The sequence below is a fragment of the Caretta caretta genome, chromosome 19, assembly GCF_965140235.1.
Source record: "Caretta caretta isolate rCarCar2 chromosome 19, rCarCar1.hap1, whole genome shotgun sequence".
Taxonomy (NCBI): domain Eukaryota; kingdom Metazoa; phylum Chordata; order Testudines; family Cheloniidae; genus Caretta; species Caretta caretta.
In genome coordinates this window covers 10,952,234-10,975,529 of record NC_134224.1, presented here as the reverse complement: position 1 = coordinate 10,975,529, position 23,296 = coordinate 10,952,234, and the positions used below count along the sequence as shown (strand labels likewise).

The 23,296-nt window shown below is 56.5% G+C and overlaps 1 protein-coding gene across 1 annotated transcript; it reads left to right on the top strand.

The window, feature by feature from the left end:
• The first annotated feature begins 5,903 nt into the window (after positions 1 to 5,903).
• On the top strand, positions 5,904 to 22,486 carry LOC125624844 (putative methyltransferase-like protein 24). The gene is made up of 5 exons (XM_048826118.2): positions 5,904 to 6,212; positions 15,411 to 15,509; positions 16,295 to 16,437; positions 18,373 to 18,604; positions 19,690 to 22,486. The coding sequence occupies exons 1-5, from the start codon at positions 5,958 to 5,960 to the stop codon at positions 20,005 to 20,007; spliced, it is 1,047 nt and encodes a 348-aa protein (XP_048682075.2). The 5' UTR covers positions 5,904 to 5,957; the 3' UTR covers positions 20,008 to 22,486.
• Positions 22,487 to 23,296: the final 810 nt, after the last annotated feature.

The window sequence follows — 23,296 nt, the reverse complement described above, 5'->3', positions numbered from 1 at the left end:
GAGGAGCCGGGCCGTTGCCTGGCAACAACTCAGCTATCTGTTGACCTAGAAGGAGCCGCTCACTCTTAATACAGCTGGTGTTTACACAGCACCAAGGCTTCGCCTTCACGTGGAGCTAGAGCAAGGCCCTGGCCTCCCCCCCTACTCCAGAGCCACTTGCAGAGACAAAAGAGAGCGAGTGCAGAGAGGAAGGGGGCAGGCTCCCCTCCCCGCCCCCGTGGTACAGAGCTTGGCAGGAGTGAGGCTAACAGTGCACTGCCCAGCCCCTGCCTTGATGCCGACCACCTCCTGAAAGGGGCCGGGGGCCCTCAGCCCCTGCTGAGGTCAGTGGAGTGACTGGGGCTGGGGGACAGGCACAGCCAGTGTGCGCAGGGCCTTGGAACGAGAGGCATGACTAGTCATTAGAGTCAGACTGGGGCTCTCGCTGCAAGCACTTAGCACCACGTAGTGAATGGTTTTGTCCTTCAAGGTGCATAGTGAATGTTAACCAACTCCTCCTCCCCCTCGAGAGGTGGCAAAGTGTCATTAAAGCCCCATCTTACTAATGGGGAAACTGAGGCACAGGGGAGTGGCAGGAACTTGCCCAAGGCTGCACAGTGAGTCAGTGTCAGGATTAGAACTCAGGCATTCCTGGCTCCCAACCCTATGCTCAGGCCGCTCCACTCCACGGCTCCCTGTTTATTCACCTGAATCAGGCTGTATTGCTTGTGGTCCCCCATTGCATCATTGCCCTGCACCTTGTGCACTAGTGTAAAAAGGGTGCAAAACGCTACAGCCTTCTGAACTGGTAGCATTGTCACACTCACCTTGCACTGATGTAAATGACTGCGCAAGGGGCAGAGCTATGGTGACTTGGGCCCTGGTGTCTAATTGTGAACTTGTTTACAAAGACCACCCTGATTTTCTGTCTCCCTGAGGGCTCAGGTGTCCCGTTACCCTTTCTGCCCTCATTATAAAGTGCTACACTGTAGGTGTTATGGTTAAGTTCTAATTTCCATTCAAATCGCTCTTTTCAGTCACTCTTAATTTTCTGAAGAGAAGCATTCTTTATGCTTGGTCTCAGCCCCAAGGTTATTCTTCTTTGTTATTTTTGCAAAGTTGCAGACAAATTCATTCAGATTTACCTTAGTCACTAGTGTATGGGGGGGGGGGGGGAATCCTTCCTATGCGCCAGTGAATCATTTTCATTCAGGTACCGTGAGCGAGAGACTGATGCTAGGCACTGCAATGTCAGCTTGCTGTGTAGATCTCACTGAGAGCTGAAACTTGAGCCAAGTTTGAAGATGCTTGCTAGTGTCCTTTGAAAGCCACGAGCATTTTAAAAGGGCCAGCTGCACAGCAGAATGTCCCCACCTTTAAACGGTCAGCGTTTTCAAACGCCTGATCTGATTGTCTTGATTTTTAAGACTCAGTTAAAACCAGCAAGCGCTAGTCACGTGGCTGAGACAAAGCTTTGCCGATTGGTTTGATCGTTATGTTTTTTATCAGCGTAATCCTGCCTCTCCTATCAGCACAGCTCCTAGATGTGTGGCGTTGATTACAAAGTTTTGCCAGCCGAGGCTACTTGAAAATGACTTTAGATTTTTTTTCGTTTTTGGTGCTGAAATAGTCACATTTAGTTGATAAATTAATTGTAATAGCATATATCTATCAAACATGATTTACATAAAAAGAGCAGGAGGACTTGTGGCACCTTAGAGACGAACCAATTTGTTTGAGCATAAGCTTTCGTGAGCTACAGCTGAACGCATCCGATGAAGTGAGCTGTAGCCCACGAAAGCTTATGCTCAAATAAATTTGTTCGTCTGTGAGGTGCCACAAGTCCTCCTGTTCTTTTTGCCGATACAGACGAACACGGCTGCTCCTCTGAAACCCATGATTTACATAGTTTCAAAATAGAATATAGATCTCTATGATCAGAAGTGATTCCGGATTCAAACTGGTGTTATGTTGACTGCTTTAAAACATGTCTGCCCCCAGCCCTACAAACCTACTGCCTGGCAGCAGAATGTGCTTCCGCCATTACGACAGCACAAGGGGGGAGAGGTAATATCTCCGGTAGCTTAGAGGCCCAAATCAAGATTGGGCCCCGTTGTCCTAGGTGCTGTTCATGGTAACAGTCACTCCTGGCCCCCAAAAGCTTACAATCTATAAACAGACAAAGGGCAAGTGACTTGTCTGAAGTCAAACAGCGGAGTGGACATTTGAAGCTGGGGACTGTGGGTCTCGAACACTGCTCTGCGATAGGCTCCAGCCTCCTATCCTGAGATGTGCCAAGTGCTTTCAGAATAAGGAGCTGAACTCAGGCAGCGGAGCCCCAGTCCTGGGAGCTGACTGGCAAAATGCTGAGGGCCCTGATTGGTCCACAGCCCCTATTTAAACCCAGCACCGGAACAGGAAGCTGTCTATGGAAGTGCGATTCACTTTGCCTTGGACTGTGTCCCCCTTGTGGCTCCTGGTTCTCTGGCTTGACTTCCTGGCGTCCTGGCCTGAAGCTGGTTATCAATCTGAGGTTCTGCTCTTGAGTTTTTCTCCTGCTTCTGATCTCCTGGTAACCTGATCCTTCCTGACACTCGATTCTCAGTTTGCCCTCTGGCCTGGCTTGGCCTCTGGACCTCCTGGTATCTGACCTGGCCTGACTCCTGCTATGACCACTAGGTCAGACTGCCCATGTCCCGTCGTGACACCAGGTCTCTTGACTCCCAGTGCAGAGGTCTGTCGATCAGACCGCACCGCCTCTCCATAAGGCAAGGGACCATGTAGGGCAAAGGAGCCTGTGGCTTCTTTTCAGGTTAGCTCTGCTCTCAGCAGGATCTGTGGGAGGTGGCAGACTTCTCCAAAGCATGGCCAGGGCTTTGGGAAGGCCTGGTGCAGACGCAGTGCGGTGCTCAGATACCATGGTGATGGACCCATCAGAAATCCATCTACTTTCGCTAACAGTCTGAGCTATATAGAGGGTGAGCATTGTACCGCATGGTCCAGGCCCTTCAGCATATGGCTCGGGTGAGGCATAGCCAGCTAATTGGCCGTTACCGGGGCTAGGCATGGCAATGCATTGTCCCTGGCATAGGCTGCTTACACAGAGCTGCCCTGGGAAATGTGGGTCCTTGGCAAATCCATACAAGTGCCACCCCGTTGCTGCAAGACCTAAAGTTTAGTGTACAACCCCACCTGGGCCACACTGCCTCGCCCTGCCCCTTGTGGGAGAGGCTCATCCCCACGGGAGTAGGAGAGAACACGCACAGATCCAGTCGGGGTGGGGGGGCGGCACCGGTGGGGGGGCACCCAATAACCCAGACACCACCCTGTGCAGCAGTAAACAGGCCACCAGCAGCATTTCCATGTGTCCCTGCCGGGGTGGGAGCCCCATGAGCCCAGGGCCTCCTGCAGCTGCCACGTTGGCAGCATTGCCTAGGTCCAGAGCCCAGTAAGGTCTGGATAGACATGGATGGGGACAATAGCGGGTATGCATGGTGTGAGCAATATAGACTATTGGGCGATGAAATTATGGCATGGACCATCCTGGCTTTGTCTGGGCACCGTCTAGCATGGATGTGGGACAGCATGGAGCTGGGTACACCCATGTCTGGGTTGGGTTTGGGCACGTGGCACGGCATAGACACAGCAGGGCCTGGTGTGGGTTTGGGCACATACATGGGCGCAGAATGGAAATGCACATGGCACGGGTATGGCATGGATACACAGGGCATGGGAGGGTTTGGGCACAAGGCACGGATATGGCAGGGTATGGGAGGGTTTGGGCACTGGCATGGCACAGACACGCAGGGCATGGGTGGGTTTGGGCACATGGCATGGACAGGGCAGGGGAAGGTTTGGACACATGGCACGGACAGGGCAGGGGGCATGGGTGGGTTTGGGCATGTGGCACAGACAGGTCAGGGGGCATGGGTGGGTTTGGGCACGTGGCACGGACAGGGCAGGGGGCATGGGTGGGTTTGGGCACATGGCACGGACAGAGCAGGGGGCAGGGGAGGGTTTGGCATGTGGCACGGAAAAGGCAGGGGCAGGGGGGTTTTGGACACGTGGCATGGACAGGGCAGGGGGTAGGGCGGGTTTGGGCACCTGGCACAGACAGGGCAGGGGGCAGGGGTGGCAGGGGGGGTTTTGGACACGTGGCACGGACAGGGCAGGGGCGGGTTTGGGCACTTGGCAAGGACAGGGCAGGGTTGCAGGGGCAGGTTTGGGCATGTAACACGGACAGGGCCGGGGTGGGTTTGGGCACCTGGCACGGACAGGGCACGGGGGAGGGTTGGGTTTGGGCACGTGGCACGGACAGGGCAGGGTGGATTTGGGCACATGGCATGGAGAAGGCAGGGGGCAGGGGAGGGTTTGGGCACATGGCACGGAGAGGGCAGGGGGCAGGGGAGGGTTTGGGCACATGGCACGGACAGGGCAGGAGGCAGGGGTGGGTTTGGGCACCTGGCACGGTCAGGGCAGGGGGCAGAGGAGGGTTTGGGCACATGGCACGGACAGGGCAGGGGGCAGAGGAGGGTTTGGGCACATGGCACGGACAGGGCAGGGGGCAGGGGAGGGTTTGGGCACCTGGCACGGACAGGGCAGGGGGCAGGGGTGGGTTTGGGCACCTGGCACGGTCAGGGCAGGGGGCAAGGGAGGGTTTGGGCACCTGGCACGGACAGGGCAGGGGGCAGGGGTGGGTTTGGGCACCTGGCACGGTCAGGGCAGGGGGCAGGGGAGGGTTTGGGCACATGGCACGGACAGGGCAGGGGGCGGAGGAGGGTTTGGGCACCTGGCACGGTCAGGGCAGGGGGCAGGGGTGGGTTTGGGCACCTGGCACGGTCAGGGCAGGGGGCAGGGGAGGGTTTGGGCACATGGCACGGACAGGGCAGGGGGCGGAGGAGGGTTTGGGCACCTGGCACGGTCAGGGCAGGGGGCAGGGGTGGGTTTGGGCACATGTCACGGTCAGGGCAGGAGGCAGGGGTGGGTTTGGGCACCTGGCACGGTCAGGGCACGGACAGGGCAGGGGGCAGGGGTGGGTTTGGGCACCTGGCACGGTCAGGGCAGGGGGCAGGGGTGGGTTTGGGCACCTGGCACGGACAGGGCAGGGGGCAGGGGTGGGTTTGGGCACATGGCACGGACAGGGCAGGGGGCAGGGGTGGGTTTGGGCACCTGGCACGGACAGGGCAGGGGGCAGGGGTGGGTTTGGGCACCTGGCACGGACAGGGCAGGGGGCAAGGGAGGGTTTGGGCACATGGCACGGACAGGGCAGGGGGCGGAGGAGGGTTTGGGCACCTGGCACGGTCAGGGCAGGGGGCAGGGGTGGGTTTGGGCACCTGGCACGGTCAGGGCAGGGGGCAGGGGAGGGTTTGGGCACATGGCACGGACAGGGCAGGGGGTGGAGGAGGGTTTGGGCACCTGGCACGGTCAGGGCAGGGGGCAGGGGTGGGTTTGGGCACCTGGCACGGTCAGGGCAGGGGGCAGGGGAGGGTTTGGGCACATGGCACGGACAGGGCAGGGGGCGGAGGAGGGTTTGGGCACCTGGCACGGTCAGGGCAGGGGGCAGGGGTGGGTTTGGGCACATGGCACGGTCAGGGCAGGGGAGGGTTTGGGCACATGGCACGGACAGGGCAGGGGGCGGAGGAGGGTTTGGGCACCTGGCACGGACAGGGCAGGGGGCAGGGGTGGGTTTGGGCACCTGGCACGGACAGGGCAGGGGGCAGGGGTGGGCTTGGGCCCAGCGCGGCGGGCAGGGGAAAGTTTGGGCAGAGTCCGAGCAGCCTCCGTCCGGGTCCAGCGGCCCCACTGAGCGCCTGGCCCCGAGCTCGCCGCGGGAGGGAGGGTCGCGGCGGGGCCTGGGAGCCCGAGCCCAGGAATGCAGCCGCCGGGCGGGGAGCGGGGGCTGCGCGGCCCCTCCCCGGCCGCCCCTCCTCCGGGGCCGGTCCCGGCCGGGGCTGCAGGTGGAGGAGCCGGCGGGAGCCATGGGAGGCGGCTCGGCGCTGCGGCTGCTGCTGCTCGGCTGCGGGGTGCTGAGCCTGGGGCAGATCCTGCTGCGCTCCGGCCGCGCGGGGGACGCGCCGGGGCCCTTCACCATCATCACCATCCGCGGGGGGCCCGCCCCGGGCAGCGCCGCCCCCCGCCACGAGGGGACGGCAGCCCCGGCCGGGGGGCCAGGCGGGCGCAGCCCGGGCTCCCTGCAGCGCTACCAGGATGAGAACGAGAACCTCGGCCCGCCCGTAAGGAACCGGAGCCCCCTGCCCCGCTTCTCCTGCGCTCTGCCCCGCAGCCCCTCTCCGGGGCGCCCGGCTCCCTCCCCAAGCGCTGAACTCCAGACTAGCCACCCCCTGGCTTCCCTCCCCTCTGCCTCCCTCTCTGGCTTCTCTTTCCTGCTCCCCCTTCCTTCCCTGGCTCTCAAAGAGCCTTCCTCCTCCTTGTCCTGACTCCCTTCCCCGCCCCTGCGCACTCCGCACTGGACCCCCCTGAGCAGGTGGGGGAGGGAGAGGGAGAAAGACGGTCTGGTTTTGGGGTGGAGGTGGGGGTTGCGCTTGCCCCCACTAAATCTCCTTCTCTTCTCTCCCTTTGCTTGCTGCTTCTGAGGAACGGGATTCAGAGCGAGACTCAGGCCGAAGGGGCACGTAAGGAACCCGGGGAAGTGGGTGCATTTAATGTCTGGAAGGGCCCAAGCCAAAAGGAGGCAGAGGGCGATGAACGGCCAGCCCCAGGGTGGAGGTTAGTCCAGGGCTGGGCACTGCTGCAGTGACCCTATGGGCTGGCAGCTTGTGCTCCTGGTTAATGAGCAGCCGTGAGATTAACCAGCCCAGCCTGGATTCCATAGGCCAGTGATCTACTTCTTCTACTGGCATCTCCCTGGGGGTCCCTGCCCCTCTGTATTATGGCTTTTTTTCTATTCAGGAGGTGGGTTTGGAATTGCATTAACATGGGGCCTGATTCTGCAGCCCCGTTCTCGTGCAAAGATGGGTTTGCATGCTCGCCCTGAGCCTCCTTGCGTAAAAGTGCTACTCGGTTCAGTAAGGTTTGCTGGATGGGGGCCAGGGTGGAGCCTTGCCCATGTGCTGAAATCTTGGCTGGCATTGCAGCAGGCAGGAGCGAACCTCCAGGGTAGAGAGACGTGTTCCGTGCTGTTTTAGTTGCCTTCTTGAGGGGTGTCTGTGAATTGTCCTGGTTTGTTGCGACGCCTCTGTCTGCTGAGATTAGGAGCTTTGCTTCCTATTGTAACGGGCAGAGTTTCTTTATAATGAGGCTTGTCAGGTTTGCTGCAGGGATTCTGGCTGCGGGGTGAGTAGAGCCAGAGGGGGGACTGCAGGTTTTCTAACTTTTCTATTCCCTTGGGAACAAAGAAGGAATTTGCCTCCCCTCACCCTGCCCTGCCACTTCTCCAGGAATCCCATCCCCTCCACCCTCGAGTGAGCAGCCCCATCCATTTGCAGCATGGAAGGCTGAGAAAAGTTACAGACGCCCACAAATTGCCTACAAGGAGAGAAGGGCTCTGAAGAGTTCCCGGGGGTTCATTCGGGTGGAAATTCATGGGATCACTGCAGGGAGGGCAGAATTGAAGCAAGACAGCAGTCCTGACGCATCCCCCTTCCCTCTGGTCCATGCACCGACCTGCATGCATGTCCACACCCGTGCGATCTCACAGTCACGCATTGCAGCTCTGTTACTCACATCCAGGAACCCTCTCCCGGAGACCCAGCCAGGGCTGTTGCACACAGGACAGGCATGTGCTGTCACAATCCCCTGTTGAAGAGAGTGAGGAAGCACGGTTATTACACACACGCAGACACAGTCTAGATCAATCAGTCCCCTATTAAGGGCCCCTGGGCAGCCAGTCTTGTTACACATGGGGCCCCCCGTTAAAAGGGCTAGTCGTGGCAGGTATACCCACATCCACGGCCACCGGTGGCAGGGGACCCGGTGGGAGGAGAGGGATGGACAGGGACGTTGCTGCAGGTTGGGAGGAGGCTTTTGGTGTGGGTTTTGCAGCCTCTCCATCTGACTGTTCTCGTCTGCGTCATCCAGACATCTAAAACCACCCGCCGTGTGTGTACCAGTGCAGGCGGAGAGCTTCAGGCTAACTATCCACGGGTTCAGACTGGTACCGTATCAACAGCGGCAGAGAGGGGATGGATGGGTTTCCGCTGGTGAAGTGACTGCCTCACCCCACAGCCCCGGCACTAGATGTGATGCCAGTTGAAGGCTTTTATTGAAGATTACTGTTAAACAACACGAGAGAGATTAAACATAAAACAGCATTAAACTGCATTCGCGCTCCGACTTCAGCATCAGGGAAGGAATTTAGCATGGAGGCTGCTGTGTGCTAAGACACACGGCTATGCCCAGGTGTTACAACCTGTCTGAACATGCTGTTCTGAGACTTTGCACACCCTGGGTACAGGGGAGTGTGTGATATACACACAAATCCACAGTCACGTAGGACTTTGCAGCTGGCTCTGAGCCACACCTGGGCAACTCAGTACTCTGCAGTGGCAGTGGGGATAGAGCTCAACTCCTCCTGCCCCTCTATTCGGCACTGGTGAGGCCTCATCTGGAGTACTGTGTCCAGTTTTGGGCCCCACACTGCAAGAAGGAGGTGGAAAAATTGGAAAGAGTCCAGCGGAGGGCAACAAAAATGATTAGGGAACTGGAACACATGACTCATGAGGAGAGGCTGAGGGAACTGGGATTTAGTCTGCGGAAGAGAAGAATGAGGGGGGATTTGAAAGCTGCTTTCAACTACCTGAAAGGGGGTTCCAAAGAGGATGGATCTAGACTGTTCTCAGTGGTAGCTGATGACAGAACAAGGAGTAATGGTCTCAAGTTGCAGTGGGGGAGGTTTAGGTTGGATATTAGGAAAAAAATTTTCACTAGGAGGGTGGTGAAACACTGGAATGCGTTACTAGGGAGGTGGTGGAATCTCCTTCCTTAGAAGTTTTTAAGATCAGGCTTGACAAAGCCCTGGCTGGGATGATTTAGTTGGGGATTGGTCCTGCTTTGAGCAGGGGGTTGGACTAGATGACCTCCTGAGGTCCCTTCCAACCCTGATAGTCTATGATTCTATGAAAGCCCACTATGACTGGTTCCAAAGGAGAATCTTCATTAGTTGTTACCAGTATAGAGTCTATGACACTGTTGTGTGTTTCTAATTTCAGTCAGAAGAGGGCAGTGAGGTACAAACATGGTAGCCAGTTATTATATGTAATCCCAATAGATGCTGGCTGAGATTTTCAAAGCTGCCTCGGCAATCTGGCCACCCGATTCTCATTAAAATTACTGGTTTTGGAAATCACAGCCATTACTCCTACCTAGCATCTTTTATACTTGTTAACTTTAGTCACCTGGCATGTTAATCACAAGCTGAAGAGAAAAGGAAAGTGTTGTGCCAGATCAGACCTGTGATCCGCCAGATCTGGCACCTTGATTCAACAGCAGATGTGGCCTGAAAGGTTTCGAGATTTCCCTTGGGCAGGCAACTTCTCACTGATTTCACTGGGAGTGTTGCCTGAGTGAGGTCAGATAGGGAGTTAGCGACGGACTTCAGGATCTGCCCTTTCTCCAGAGCTTTCCAGCTGCGGATCAAAATGCCCTGTGCCAATAATTCCCCTCACAGCCTGGAGAACTCCTATTCCTGTTTTATGGATGGGGAAACTGAGGCATGGGGGTGGGAAATGCCTTGTCCAGCTTGTCAGTAGCAGAGCTGGGCATAGACTGAATCTCCTGACAGCCAGACCTCTGCTTGTAGCCGTGACACCATCCGGCCCCTGTTACTAGCCATAAAGCTGTCCTCCTTGTGCACCCCCCCCCCCGAAGACTTTGACTCTGTCACCCCCTGTGGCAACGTTTCCTGTGGGCTGAGTGTGTGTTGCTAGCGGAAGCCTTTCCCTTTGTTTGTTTTTAAATCTCCTGGCCAGAATGGCTTTCCGGCGAGATTTTCAGAGAGGAGGAAGCATCCTGGTGTCTGGGAGGGAGTTTCTGAGAGATGGCGCGATGCCGTGACCTCTCCTGAGCCTTCTGACTGACAGGCACGGGGCCAGGCGCACATGGGGTGCATGCACCTCTGTCAATTAAATGGGAACAGCATCCGGTTCTTCCAAACCTTGTGCCGTGCACAGCTCCCTTCCCACGTTGCACAGGTGAGACTTCTCCCTGCAGCGGCAACGCCAAACCTCCCCTGCTTTTCCCAGGGAGGGTCACCCTTCCCCAGCAGCACACGCTTCTCACTCACGCAGGAGTGCCACACCCAGGAGCCAGAGAGCACTTTTCTAGGGCCCCTTTAACCCTTGGCCTCAGGACGGGAGGCTGGCAGCCAGCCCTCCCAGCTCTGATGTGGGGGGAGGGGGTTAGGAGGTACATGCTTCCCTGGTAGAAACTGGACTGAGGCCCAGCAAACTCATTTCACGTACCAGCCAAGAGGACGGTGACGTTCACTCACTACTGCCCTTGGTTGGAATTGAACCAGCAACTTTGGTCGCCTGTCACTGTTCCCCTGAGCCATGTAAGCCCCTTCCTGCTCCGACTTTGACTGTATATTAAGCAATCACAGCCTGGTGCCTTTTGAACTAATGGGGGCTGAATTTACAAAGCCCTGCCTAGCAAGAGTGCTGTGCAAAACATGCATGCCTCCTCTGTCTGTGTGTGCACCCTGGGCATCTGGTTTGCAAGAGCAAGTGAGCGTGTGCGCTAAGGTGGTGGTGGAGGGAAGGGCGGGTTGTCTTTGGCACACTACTCATCCTTTGTGTGGGGCTTCAGAAACGTGGCCCTCGCTGTCGTGTTTTGAGCCTGCGGGGGAGGGAAACCAAAAGCCGACACAGCTGGGGGCAGCTTTCAAAGGTCTCCACTCTCCAGTAATTTTGAAAGCTGTTTTGGAGGCCGGAGGAGCTGAGATCAGCAAAGCACGGGGAAAGGAGAGCTAGAGAATAAAAGCGAAGGTTGATTTATGTAGGGGGTAGGGGTGGTATTTACTTGCTGTGTGTGTGCTCATGTATGTACGTACACAACAACTGTCTAAAACAAAATCCAGGCACCAGAACGGATAAGGAGGGAGGGATGGAAGAAGTCAGGACACCTGGGTTCTATTCCTGGCTTTAGGCGGGAGTGTGATTTAGAGATTCAAGTAGGGGGACTGGTGGGAGTCAGGGTTCCTGAGCTTTGGTCCTGGCTCTGGGAGGGAGTATGATCGAGTGAGGAAAGCAGGGACTGGGTATCCGGTTCTTCTTGGTTCTGGGGTGGACGGGACCCAAAGGGGGCTTTGAATCAGGGCTTGTGGCTTCTTTTCCCAGCTCGGCAGCTGGTTGTGTGTAGTAGGGGGGCCTTGGCCACTGCAGTGGAGGTTCTGCTTGTGTTGCTGAGAGGTGGCTGCCGCCCTGCCAGGCTCTCGGCTGTCACTCCCGCTGAACGCTTTGCTGCCCGAATGCCACGCAGCCTGCCTCGCTGGCAGAAGCCGGTGACATCTGGGAGCGGGTAGGCGAAAGAGACATGTCAATGGGCAGTCAGGGCCCAGTCCCAGAGCTGGTAAATATCACCCCCGGCTCTGATTCCAGGCAGCCTGGGCAGGGCCTAGCCCGAGGTAGAAGGGGGCCCCGAACAACCGGAAGAATGCGGGGGTGACGGAGGGGCTGCGGGGTGAGTGGGGAGAGGTTGGCCGCGGTGAATCCTCCGAGAGGGGAGGGCAAAGCTCTTCAGCTGGGGGGCACAATGTAACCCAAGGCATTCGTTCATTTTCCAGGGGCCCGGATTGTCTGAGTTATCAGAGGTGGGAGAAGCTCTGCTCTTCCTGCCTCTGTGCGGAATGCAGGCTCCGAGGGGAAGGGATTAAGGGGATTATATTATTATTTGTTATCGCGGAGGGGGGAGAAAAAAGAAGAAACCTCCATCACTGGGAATTCAGCCGAATCAGCGTGGAGATTAGCCTCGCGCCCCTCCTGCCCCCCCCCAGTTCATTTGGCAGCCTGGGCCGGCTCCAGCAGGCAGCGGGGGCTGTCCAGCCTCCAGCGCCCTCCTTCTGGCTGGGAGGGAGAGGTTCCAGCGGCGTGCTGGGTCCCCACTCGCCCTCGCATCTCCTGCTCTTCCATCCCCCACGCGGCTGATCTTGGCTGGGCCCAGCCCCTTTGTGTCTAGGATAATTAAGAGGAGATATTAGCACCCACGGCCCCCTCCCCTGTCCCATCCTGCCCCTCATGCCTGCGAACCGCATGGGACGCAGGGAGCTCGCCCACTTCAGCTGAGTCCTGAAGGAGCTGCAGTTCCAGGCCAGATCGCTGCTGCTGCTCCCCCCCACATCAGCCCCCAGCAGTGTCCCCCCCACCTCTCCTTGCTCCCCCCCATCAGCCCCCAGCAGTGCCCCCACCCCCCACCTCTCCTCTGCTCCCCCCCATCAGCCCCCAGCAGTGCCCCCACCCCCCACCTCTCCTCTGCTCCTGCCCCGATCAGCCCCCAGCAGTGTCCCCACCCCCCACCTCTCCTCTGCTCCCCCCCATCAGCCCCCAGCAGTGCCCCCACCCCCCACCTCTCCTCTGCTCCCCCCCTTCAACCCCCAGCAGTGCCCCCACCTCTCCTCTGCTCCTGCCCCGATCAGCCCCCAGCAGTGCCCCCACCCCCCACCTCTCCTCTGCTCCCCCCCATCAGCCCCCAGCAATGCCCCCACCCCGCACCTCTTCTCTGCTCCCCCCCATCAGCCCCCAGCAGTGCCCCCACCCCCCACCTCTCCTCTGCTCCTGCCCCTGATCAGCCCCCAGCAGTGCCCCCACCCCACCTCCGCTACCTCCCCCATCAGCCCCACCAGTGCCCCTCACCTCTCCACTCTCTTACCCCTGAGCATTCCACCTCTCCTCCACCACCCCCACCAATACCCACGTCTCTCTTCCAGCCCCTTCCCACCAGTACCCCACCCGCTGCCCCCCACACCTTGCCACTCCCACCTCACACCTCCTTACCATCACCAGCCCCTCACCACCACTCCCCCATGCCTCTCCATTCATTCCACACCTCCCCAGTTCCCACCTCCCTCGCCATGCCCCCAAGACGGATGCGGGTAGGGTCTGCAGATTGGTACCACCCCTGAACATTGGGGAACATGTGGGTGATGAAGCCAAGAACTTGGCAGCTCCGGGAGGGAGGACCATGGGCTAGGCTGGGGGAAAGGTTTAGCTAGGACACATATGTGCTGGTCCAGTGTCCCCTGTGCCTCATGACAGTGGGCCGCAGTGCAGGAGGGGTTTGGCTCGCCCTGGATTTCAAGGTACCTGTTCAAGCCCTGGGAGGCCTGGCTGTCCAGCTCTGGTGTTGTGTAGCTGCATAGGGAGCAGGCAATGAAAACCCAGCGGTGGGCTCTGAGTGTGGGGAGGACGCCGGCCCCCGTGGGAGGCGGGACAGGGAGGCGGTTGGCATGAAGACCAGCTTTTCGTTTTATAAAGCCCTGACCTGCCGAGGTTCCGCCACTTCCCCCCTCCCCCCCATCCCGTGCTCTGATCCTGCTGCCGGAACGGGGGCCGGCAGGGAGCTGGCTCTGCTGACCCTACCTGTGCAGAGGGAGGCTGAGCCAACCTGTGAGCTGGATGGAGCTTGCCTGGGATGTGGGGCCCCAGGTGGTCATTAGTTTGCTTATGCTTCAGGCTGGCTCTGGCCATAATTAACGACCTGCCAGTCCAGGAGCAGCAGCAGGAGGCTCTGGGCTGTTTGCAGGCCTATTGCTGATCTCACTGATAAGGCAGAGCAGATACAGAGCCCTTCTCCTGCAGTAGCTGACTTTCCCTTTGTACTCAAAGCCTCCTGCCTGTGCAAAGGGGCCTTTGTCTCCCACGTTGCCCCTTCTCCACCCATGCTGGAAGGGAGAGAGCTTCTGTTTCCTTCTCCTGGAGCACAGTACTGGGAACTGTCCGTGGAGTGTCTCGTGCAGGAGACAGCATTCCCTAGGAGTCAGAACACAGGGTTATGAGCTGGGACTACTGGGGTCTATGCTGGGATCTGCCACCGACTTGCAACATAGCCTTGGGCAAGTTACTCACCCTCTCTGTGCCTCAGTTTCTCCACTTGGAAAATGGGGGTAATGCTGCTGGGGTGGGGGTGGGGGCGGGGGCGTGATGGGGGAGCGGGTTGTGAGACATGGTTAAGCAGTATTTGTAAAAAACGTGGCACCCCTCAGGTGAGAGGCACTAGAAATGCAAAGTCTCCTGCGTTAGCTGGTCAGCCCTACAGCCCCATCATTTTGCCACAGCAGCTCTGGGGAGGCAAATCCGACAGGAGCTCACCCACACAGTGGGGGACCCTGGTCAGCTGCAGCAATGCTTCATGACACTCCTCTTCTCTAGTGTGGGTCGGCTAGTGATGGTGGTGGTGTGTGTGTTAACCCCACAGCTGAAACTGCAGGGAGAATTGTAGGCAGGCAGAGCACAATTACCTGAGTTGGAATATGGCCAGGACACTGGGCTTAGCGCCCCTGCTTTGTGAAATGTGTCGGAAGAGCTTATAGTGGCTATGAACGATCGATCAGGGCCTCAGCTTCACACCTCAGTCAAAAGAAATTTCCATTCCAGCAGCACAGCGCTGGGCCATTGGGTTCAGGCCTGACTCAGAGGAGAGAGCGCCCCCTAATGGCTTACCTACCCATTGCTCCCTGCCCCCTAGCACTGCGCTGGGTCACTGGAGCCAGTCTGACTCAAAGGGGAGAGCGCCCCCTAATGGCTTACCTACCCATTGTTCCCTGCCCCTTAGCATTGTGCTGGGCCACTGGGGCCAGTCTGACGCAAAGGGGAGAGCGCCCCCTAATGGCTTACCTTCCCATTGCTCCCTGCAGCACGGCGCCCCCTAGCATTGTGCTGGGCCACTGGGGCCAGTCTGACGCAAAGGGGAGAGCGCCCCCTAATGGCTTACCTACCCATTGCTCCCTGCAGCACGGCGCCCCCTAGCATTGTGCTGGGCCACTGGGGCCAGTCTGACGCAAAGGGGAGAGCGCCCCCTAATGGCTTACCTACCCATTGCTCCCTGCAGCACGGCGCCCCCTAGCATTGTGCTGGGCCACTGGGGCCAGTCTGACGCAAAGGGGAGAGCGCCCCCTAATGGCTTTACCTACCCATTGCTCCCTGCCCCTTAGGACTGCGCTGCGCAGTGGGGTCAGCAGAGACTCAGAGGAGAGGAGCACTGCGTCACTTACAAGTCTCCCTGCAGCACCCTGGCTGTCCTTAGAAGTTTCCCATCCAAATGCTGCCCAGCCCCGCGTAGCCGATAAAAGCCCAGTCCCCTGGGGTGCTGCCGTGCGGAGCCAGCGTTTCTGGGTTATTAAACCCTTCAGTGCCTTGGCCGGTTCCTCCGCCAGGTCAGAATCCTTTTAGACACTCAGGAGCCGAGGCTGGTTCGTTTCCCAGCATGCCCCAGCGCTCCCAGCCCTTGACTCACTGTGCGTTTTATTTCCGTGACCTTAGAAAACCCATCAGGAGGTGGCCCTGCAGCCCTGGGCTGGGAGTAGCCAGTCCCTCCGAAGCGAAGCCGAGCGGTTCCTTACGTACATCAGCACCCCCCAGGTAGGTCACTCACCACGCCAGCCCCTGGTTACACAACATGGCCCAGAGGCGGGAATAAAAGCTCCGGCAGGCACTCCACCTGGGAAAGAGCCTGGATTCCAGCTGGATAAGACTCTAGCCTGGAGAAGCAGTGACCTGCATTTGGGGTTCTGCCTCTCCCCCGATTACTCCCCCTCCCCCCCACCCTCCGGTGACTGCTCCGCTCTCTCCTCTTCTGCCCTCATTTCTGGCACCCGCCTCTCACATATCAGAGAGGAGTGGCCCGGTGGCTTGCAGACGGGCAGCATCTGTGGGGTGGGGGAGATAAAATCCCAATCCCCGACCAGTGCTGTAGAAAGCTCCCTGGGGCCTATGGGGGAGACGAGGCAGCCCTGCAGAGTCCCATCCCTTGAGGGCCATGATGGCATGGGGAGGTCTCTAGATAGTACAGAGGTAGGCTAGGAAGGAGGCCCAGGGCAGGGGGAAAGGGGTCATTCCTATGGGGCCATTAGGGTTCGGGGCATTGGTGCACCTGGGCTGGAGGATCCTGAGCTGAAGTGAGCTCTCCTGGAGAGGGATGGTGCTGGCTTGTTGGCATAGACACGAAGAGCAGGTATGGTGGGGGAGGAGAACTGCCTCTGTGTACGGCTGATGAGAACTGGCCGCCACTGGGCTCAGGCAGGGGATGGCTGCTGAAGCGTGATGAAAACAGAGCTTCCAAGGGCCAAGCACCTCGCAAGCCCCTGGTTATGAACCCAATCCACAGCCCAGCTAAAGGGCCGGTTTTGTTCTCCCTTCTCCTTCAGCTGCCCTGCTCCCGAGCTCTGAGCCAGGCTGGTCTCCAGGCTTTCACAGCCAGCACTGCCGGGGCGTGGCGAGTGTGCCTAGATCACATGCCCACTGGGTCGCTGAAGCTGCAGCAGGAGAGGTGCCTGGTTTATACCTTCAGGTGAGCACGGGGCTCCCGTGGGCGGGCACCCCAACTGCGGAGGGACCGAGGCAGGGAGGGCGGCTGAGGAAGGATGGATTTGGGTGGTCGGGACAGATACTTACTTGACAGGAGGGCTGGTCACTGTTTTTTGGATTTTGACTTTTTCAGTAACATTTTTCGTGGAAAATTCAAATTGCATCCAAACAAAACTCTCCGGTTTTTCCAACCGACACTTTTCAGTGTTTGAAAAATCTCATCCAAGTTCTGAAAAAAACAGTAAGAAATGTTCAGAATGGGGGTTCTCGGGTTTTGGGGGCTCCTTTTTCCAACCAGTTCTGCTCTGTGACCCCATGGCCTTCCATCAGGTATAAATCCTGGGCCCCTCGGGACAGAGGCCTCCTGAGCAAACCGTCCGTCTTCGGGTCTATTTTCTAGACTGAAGTGCTGGTTAAAAGCAATAGTTTTATGAGCCCCTGCCAGCACAGGTCCCTGGCGTCACAGAACAGGGGCAGCAGAGCTGGCAGCTGGGCCAGCTCCCGCTCTACATGCTACCCACCAATGTGTGCACCCCAGCTCTGGATGGACTCTTCTCTAGGGGTGGGAGAGTCATTTGGTCTCATTGGCCGGCTCAGCCCCAGCCTGGTTCAGACAGCCAACAGAAGGGCTGATCGTGGTGGGGATTTTCTGTGTGCTGGAAATTTGCCCATTAGAATTTGCCAGGCCAGATCAGACCGATGGTCACCTAATCCAGCCTCCCATCTCCAGTAGTGGCCAGAACCAGAGACATCAGAGGAATGTGCAACTCCCACAATACACACCAAGAAGGATCAGCATCCCATTTCACACAGGCCATCACCCGGCCTGCAGACAGTGACTTTTCAGTTGCTAGTGACATGAGACTGGCCACCAAGAGGTTAATATCACCACGTTCCCTCACCAGTCCTGGGAGCCGTCTACTTCCCTGTCTGCGAGTCTGTTACACGCCCATGAGTCAGCTGCTGTGGTGAACACCATCCCCTCTTGGGTACATTCTGGCTGCCTGAGTCATGACTAGCCACAGTGACTGAAGCCAACACCGAGCCCCGAAGGCCTGTGTGAAACTCCTGGCCTCTAACAAGGCTTCATTCTTGTGCTTGTTCAGCTTGGACTGGTTGCAGGTGCAGATGGGGAAGAAGCTGCTCTTGATCCATGTGCACCCGGGCAGCTCTGACCAGTGACTGCTGCTGGCTCGGAGATTCCAGGCCTGCTGGGATCCCTTTTGAGCAGGTCGCTGAGCCTGCGGGCTCTAGAGCAGAGGTTCGGCACCAGCAGCACCCAGAACAGTGCCAGGGTGCCCACCTGTCATGAGAGTCGGTGCTCTGGGCTGCCCTTCCCTCCCTTAACTGGGCCCAGGTGCTCTGATATAACCTTCTTTTTCCTTTCTCTTGCTCTCCAGTCTGCCCCAATGCTTGGGGCTCAGAGCAGCCAAAACTCCAAGGCAGGTTAAAGGTGCAACACTGGACAGAGGCCGGGGGGTGGTATGTGCAGTGGGCACTGACTGGTGCAGCTAAGAACTTAAGTTTGCTAAACTGGTACTGTTGCTGGGAACCGGTTCTGGAAAAGGGTTCACACCGATACGTGCAGACCAGGGCTGAAGCTGCAGAATGTCCATAAGATCTGATGTCTCCAGCGAATCCCTTTGCTTCTTCAGCTATGTCCCCCTTGCAGTCCCTTTAGCTGCCCTATTGGCAGTGGTGGGGGCAGTGACAGGTTGCATCTGAAAAGCAATACGAAGGGTAAAGAAAACATGCCTGCTTTGAACCTCAGCTGAAGGCTGAACCAAGTCAGCCAGGGTGCCTTTGCCTCAGTTTGCATAACATTACCCATCCTGCTTTGCCTTGCACCTGCATATTCTGCAGGTCAGCCTAACTTTGCAGAGCCTGAAAGTGCCTCTCTCCCTTTCTTCGTTTGTAGCATGGTCAAAAGGGGCTTTGAGTTCAGCCAGCGAATGAGTGAAATGCAGTGCCAGGTGCACAGTTTTGGCCTGACCCCCTACAAGCAGACCGACCTCTGGCAGAAAGGACAGGTGCAGCACCATGCACTGTGGCTGGACTGGCACGAGCGACGCCCAGTCACCTCCTCACAGAGACGGAGGAGCCGTGCCAAGAGGCTAAATCAGATCATGGAGGACTTCGGCCACAAGAAGGTAATGGCATTTGATAGCATCATCCCCCACATCACCATCCATCCGTTAGATATCAAAGACAGAGAAGCCTTATTGGATTGTCTAATCCAGTGAGTCTCAAAGAGTGCTCCATGGCTAAAATCCAGTTCCCTCTTTGCATCTCAGGCCGCTAGTTCACGTCTTCCTTGGTGTAAATTCAACCTCAAACCAAGCTGAGGAAGACACCAAAACTGGAAGGGCAGTGAATATGCGAGAGTACAGAACTGATGTGCAAGGTGACCTGAAGAAGTTAGAGCTAGAATTTTCAAAGGTGCCTAAGAATCAGGCGCCCAACTCCCACTGGATTTTAATGGGGTTTGGGAACCCAGCTCCTTTGAAAATTCCATCCTAGAGCAATAGGGCTGCTTCTGTGGATTTCAGTGGAAGTTAGGAGCCTAAATATCTTTGTGGATCTGGGCCTTTGTTCCCAATAAATGCCCCAGCCTGATCCCAGAGAGCAGAAATCCACAGCATAGAGATGAAATAGGGGGATGTAACCAAAAAGCCCACCCCTGCCACATTTAGCTGATTTTACTTCCATCTCATCCTCTTGCTACCCCTGGGCGTTCCTGGGCTTTCTGGCTGCCATCGGGAAAGCGAAGGGTCCAGTTGGGAGGCTGTGATGGGAGGTGCCCACGAGTAGAACTTGCTTTTAAGGGCCATGTAAAGCAGGCTGAGTCCCTCTGGTGTAATCCATCCCTCGGCCAGTCCCCAGCTGGAGGGCATCTCCGCTCTTGCTAACAGAATAACTGCACACTGGCGCTGACCAAAGCTTTTCCATTGACTTCAATAGACTTTGGATCAGGCTGCAAACGTCAATGGACACCTCCCTTTTTTCGGGCCTGCTGACTCCTCGGCTCTCAGAAACAGCCTTAAACAAGGATGTTGGCAGGGCTTGGCTCAGAGCAGTAGGGCTTATTTCTTCACCACTTCCAGGCGTGTCCAGATGTCTCATTTTCAGACGTCTCTTGGCCAGCCCCGGCCTAGTCCCCTCCCGTGACGGCACCGGTCCCTGGGCAGTGCTGACTAGAGGAGCTGAGTTTGCCTGTTCTTTCTCTCCGGGGTAGATCGACGTGTTGGAGGCAGACTTGGCCAGTGCCGAGTGGAAGATTTTGGAGAGTATCCTCGTGGATGGCACCGTGGCCGTAGTGCACCAGCTGATCCTCACCATCCACCTCCATTGGCCCGGCTTTGAGGTCAGTGGGAGCGAGGCAGCCGTGGTGCGATACTGGTACAGCCTGCTGAAGGCGCTAGAGGCCAGAGGCTTTCGGCTCTTCCATAGCTTCAAGGACCTGCAGAAGCCGCAGCTCTTCCTGCACAAAGAACTCTTCAATGCCAGCAGCTCCTACACCCTGAGCTGGGTCAACACGTCCTGGATGTACTGAAAGGGGGCACAACAGTTTGTGAGGATGGGGCTGGGTATTTTCAAACCTGGCTCCTGGCCGAGCTCGGAATGGGTGTGCTTGTTAGGTCCCAGCTGGCCACAACACACCCCGGGTGGAATCTGTATTTCTGCTGCATCCCAGGGATGGATGATGCAGCCAAAGGGGTTCTGAAGATGAACCCAGGATGCGCTAACTGAGGTCCAAGGCCTGTGACTCTGGCGGCAAAGGCTACTCAGATGGATGCTTCAACGGGGCCTAAAAACCAGTTTGAGACTCAAAGGTGCCGAGCTTCCAAATACCTTGTCCCACAAGACCATCTAACCACTGCTCTGGCCTTGAGCACACGCAAGAGCCTGAGTGTCCAGCTCTCGTCCTTCCTGATGAAGCAAGGAGCGTGCCGGGCACCCAGACCTGGCAGTGCAGGCAATAAGAAGCTGAGCTGATGCCTCATGGGAGAAGGTACAGCAGTGCTTCTGGCTGCTGTTTGTGTTGACCCCCCGCTTCCAAAAGCCACTGAAATGGCCACAGCAGACCTGGGAAGGAAGGGAGATGAATTGCCAGTGCTCTGTTATTGGGGGAGCCATTCTAGCCTGGATGCATCAACAAGTGCGTTTGCCAAATGGAAGCGAGAGGCACGGAATCTGCAACTGTTGCAGGGACCGGCAACCTCTCGGCCTGGTGCTGTTAAGATCATCTGGGATTTTCAGAGTAAAGGAGGTCGGTGCCCAGTTCACACTCGGATTCAGTTAGACCTGGGCACCTAACTCCTGTTGGCGCCTTTCAGACTTCCAGCCAACATCTATATTTAATGATGCAGAAACGTTCCACAAAGACTCATCTGGCCCTGTGAGCACTGCTGCACCCACATGCCGTCTACAAAGTGGGCTGGAGATCCCATGAGAGCTGGCTCTCTCTTGAGACAGCAACTCCTACAACTTGGGTTAGGCTGTCCTGACGACATGCCCGTCTCATTTTATTTCAGTTCATCTGTTTCTGTCCAGAACCAGGGAGTGCAAATTTGTAAATGATTTTTAAAAACAAGGGGGGTGGGGGAGGAAGGCTATTCACATTTTTGGAATTGCCAAAGTAAAGTTCAGCTTCGAATTTTGGGCGAAGGTTTGGGTCTGTTTGCATCCAGTTATTTTGCTTCATCCCTCCCAAGGCTCTGACCGCTAGCACCGAATGGTGCTATAAAATGTCATTAGAGCTGGTTCTGCTCGCATTCTTTCGTGGTGGACAACACTATTTTCTTTAGTCTTTTATTTACACTTTATTGCTCTTGGTTTTTTTGTAACTGCAAATTCTGCTGGAGTGCGCAAAACCATTTAGATCTCGGCTGGCTGCAGAGATACGCCTAATCATAGTCATTATCTGGTAGCAGGTAATGGGCATCTTTCCCATGTTAATTGCAGAACAGAATAGATGAGAGCAGGGCACTTCTGGGAAGGGAGCATGCTCCTGGCCCCCCTTGCGGTTGGAACTCACTGCATTTGTCCCAGGAAGTTGTGTACAGCAGAGTTCCTGCTTTGTGCTCTGACTTTCCTGCTGCCGTAGCAGGCCCCCCAGGTCACTCAGTCATGTCGGTATTAAATACATGAGGATTTTTTTTGGTATGTGTGACTATAACTTCAGGAAACCGAGGCATCTGGGTCACCCTAACCTCTCGGGATGCTTGGCTGATTTCATTGGCACCGACCCCGAAATCTGCTGTTAAATAATCAAGCCCGGGTGACCCTCGGGGCTGGATGATTGCGTGTGTCAGCTGCAGAAAGGAGGAGGGAAGGACATCCACCACAGAGCCATGAACTGCACAAATTTTGCCCTGCCTAGCAATGTAGAACCCTGCCAAGGACACCATTGTACTCTATGGACAGAGAGCCTTATCACTACTGCAATACAAAAAAAGCCTTGAATATGTTTTCTTGGCAGGTCTGTGGAGAATAAGATGATCTCTCCATCTATTAAACTATTGTGAGGCTCCACCATAACTAGCACTAGTCCCCCGCCCCCTCTTCCCCCCAATCACACACGCAGGGCCGTGTTCTGCTTGCTTCTCTATTAGCAATGCAAACAGGGCATCTTCCTCCCCAGTCTCAGAAGCAAATTGTCCTGCAGGAAAGAGACAGGTTTTCCTGCAGTGGGCAAGTTCCCATTTCCTCCGGGTGTGCGGGAGAGGGTGTTGGGAGGAAGGGTGGTGTCTGTTCCCAGATACCATTAACTAGTGAGCAAAGGTTGCTGTGTCTCCATGGAGACAAGACAGCAAGCGAGACTGTGTGTGTGTGGATCTAAGGTTAGAGCTGATTAGTAAATGTCACCGTGTTCCTGTAACTGCCCTCCACCAGCACTGGCTCGGGTCCCTGTTGGGAGAAAAACCACAGCCAGCTATGGGGGGGGAGAAAGAGAAGAAAGGGCTGCTCCTGCACCTCCATTCCAAAGCTAAGCGCTTAAGAATTAAAGAGAAAACTTGCTGACACCTTAACTGTGAGGTTGTTATTGCTCCTCCGTACTCTTAGGTGTTAAGACCAGGTCAGGTCTTAAGACCCAGGGGTCTTTGTGGATTTCATCTGAACCTCGGGGCTCTTTTGATTCAATGGAAGCACCAGCTGGTTCGCACTCATACCCTTACAGGAATGGGGTGGAATGACTTGTTGACATTCAGAGGGCCTGCTCCTTTGCTTTGGGCACTGGGATGTTGCCAGAACCTCCCTCCCTTCCTGCTCATTCTATAACGTAATAACAACACTCTACCCTTCTAAGATATTTAGGCTCTTAACTTCCATTCAGTGGAAGTCAGGAGCCTAAATACCTGTGAGGATGTGAGACTCAGTGCTGTAATAAACTCCAGGTCCTCTTGGTTGCCAGGCCCAAGACTTAATCATGAGCCGATCCTTCCTCCTGACAAGTATCACTGAGTATCCTGCAAGAATGAGCCCCTGGGCTTAGCCCATTTTAAAGACTGAACAATGTTAATTGTCTGAGAGGGCTCCCAGTGACACTAGCAAGCTCCTTATAAACATGCCCTGCAACTTAGAACAAGAAACAGAAGCAGAATCCTCCCAGACACACTGCACAGGTGAACCCCCCAAATCCAAGCACTCTAAGCCTTGTTCTTTGTAGTGTTTCCTATCCACCCCAAACCCACAGAGTGCCAAACCACTGCTCTTTCTTCACGGACAAGGTCAACCTACTCGTTGCCTGGGGTTACTTGACACTGTCGCCATATCCCTTCAGTTTTGTTCCAGGTTAGCACTGTGACTTGGAACTTTTTCTCCTGCCCTCTACGCTTTGC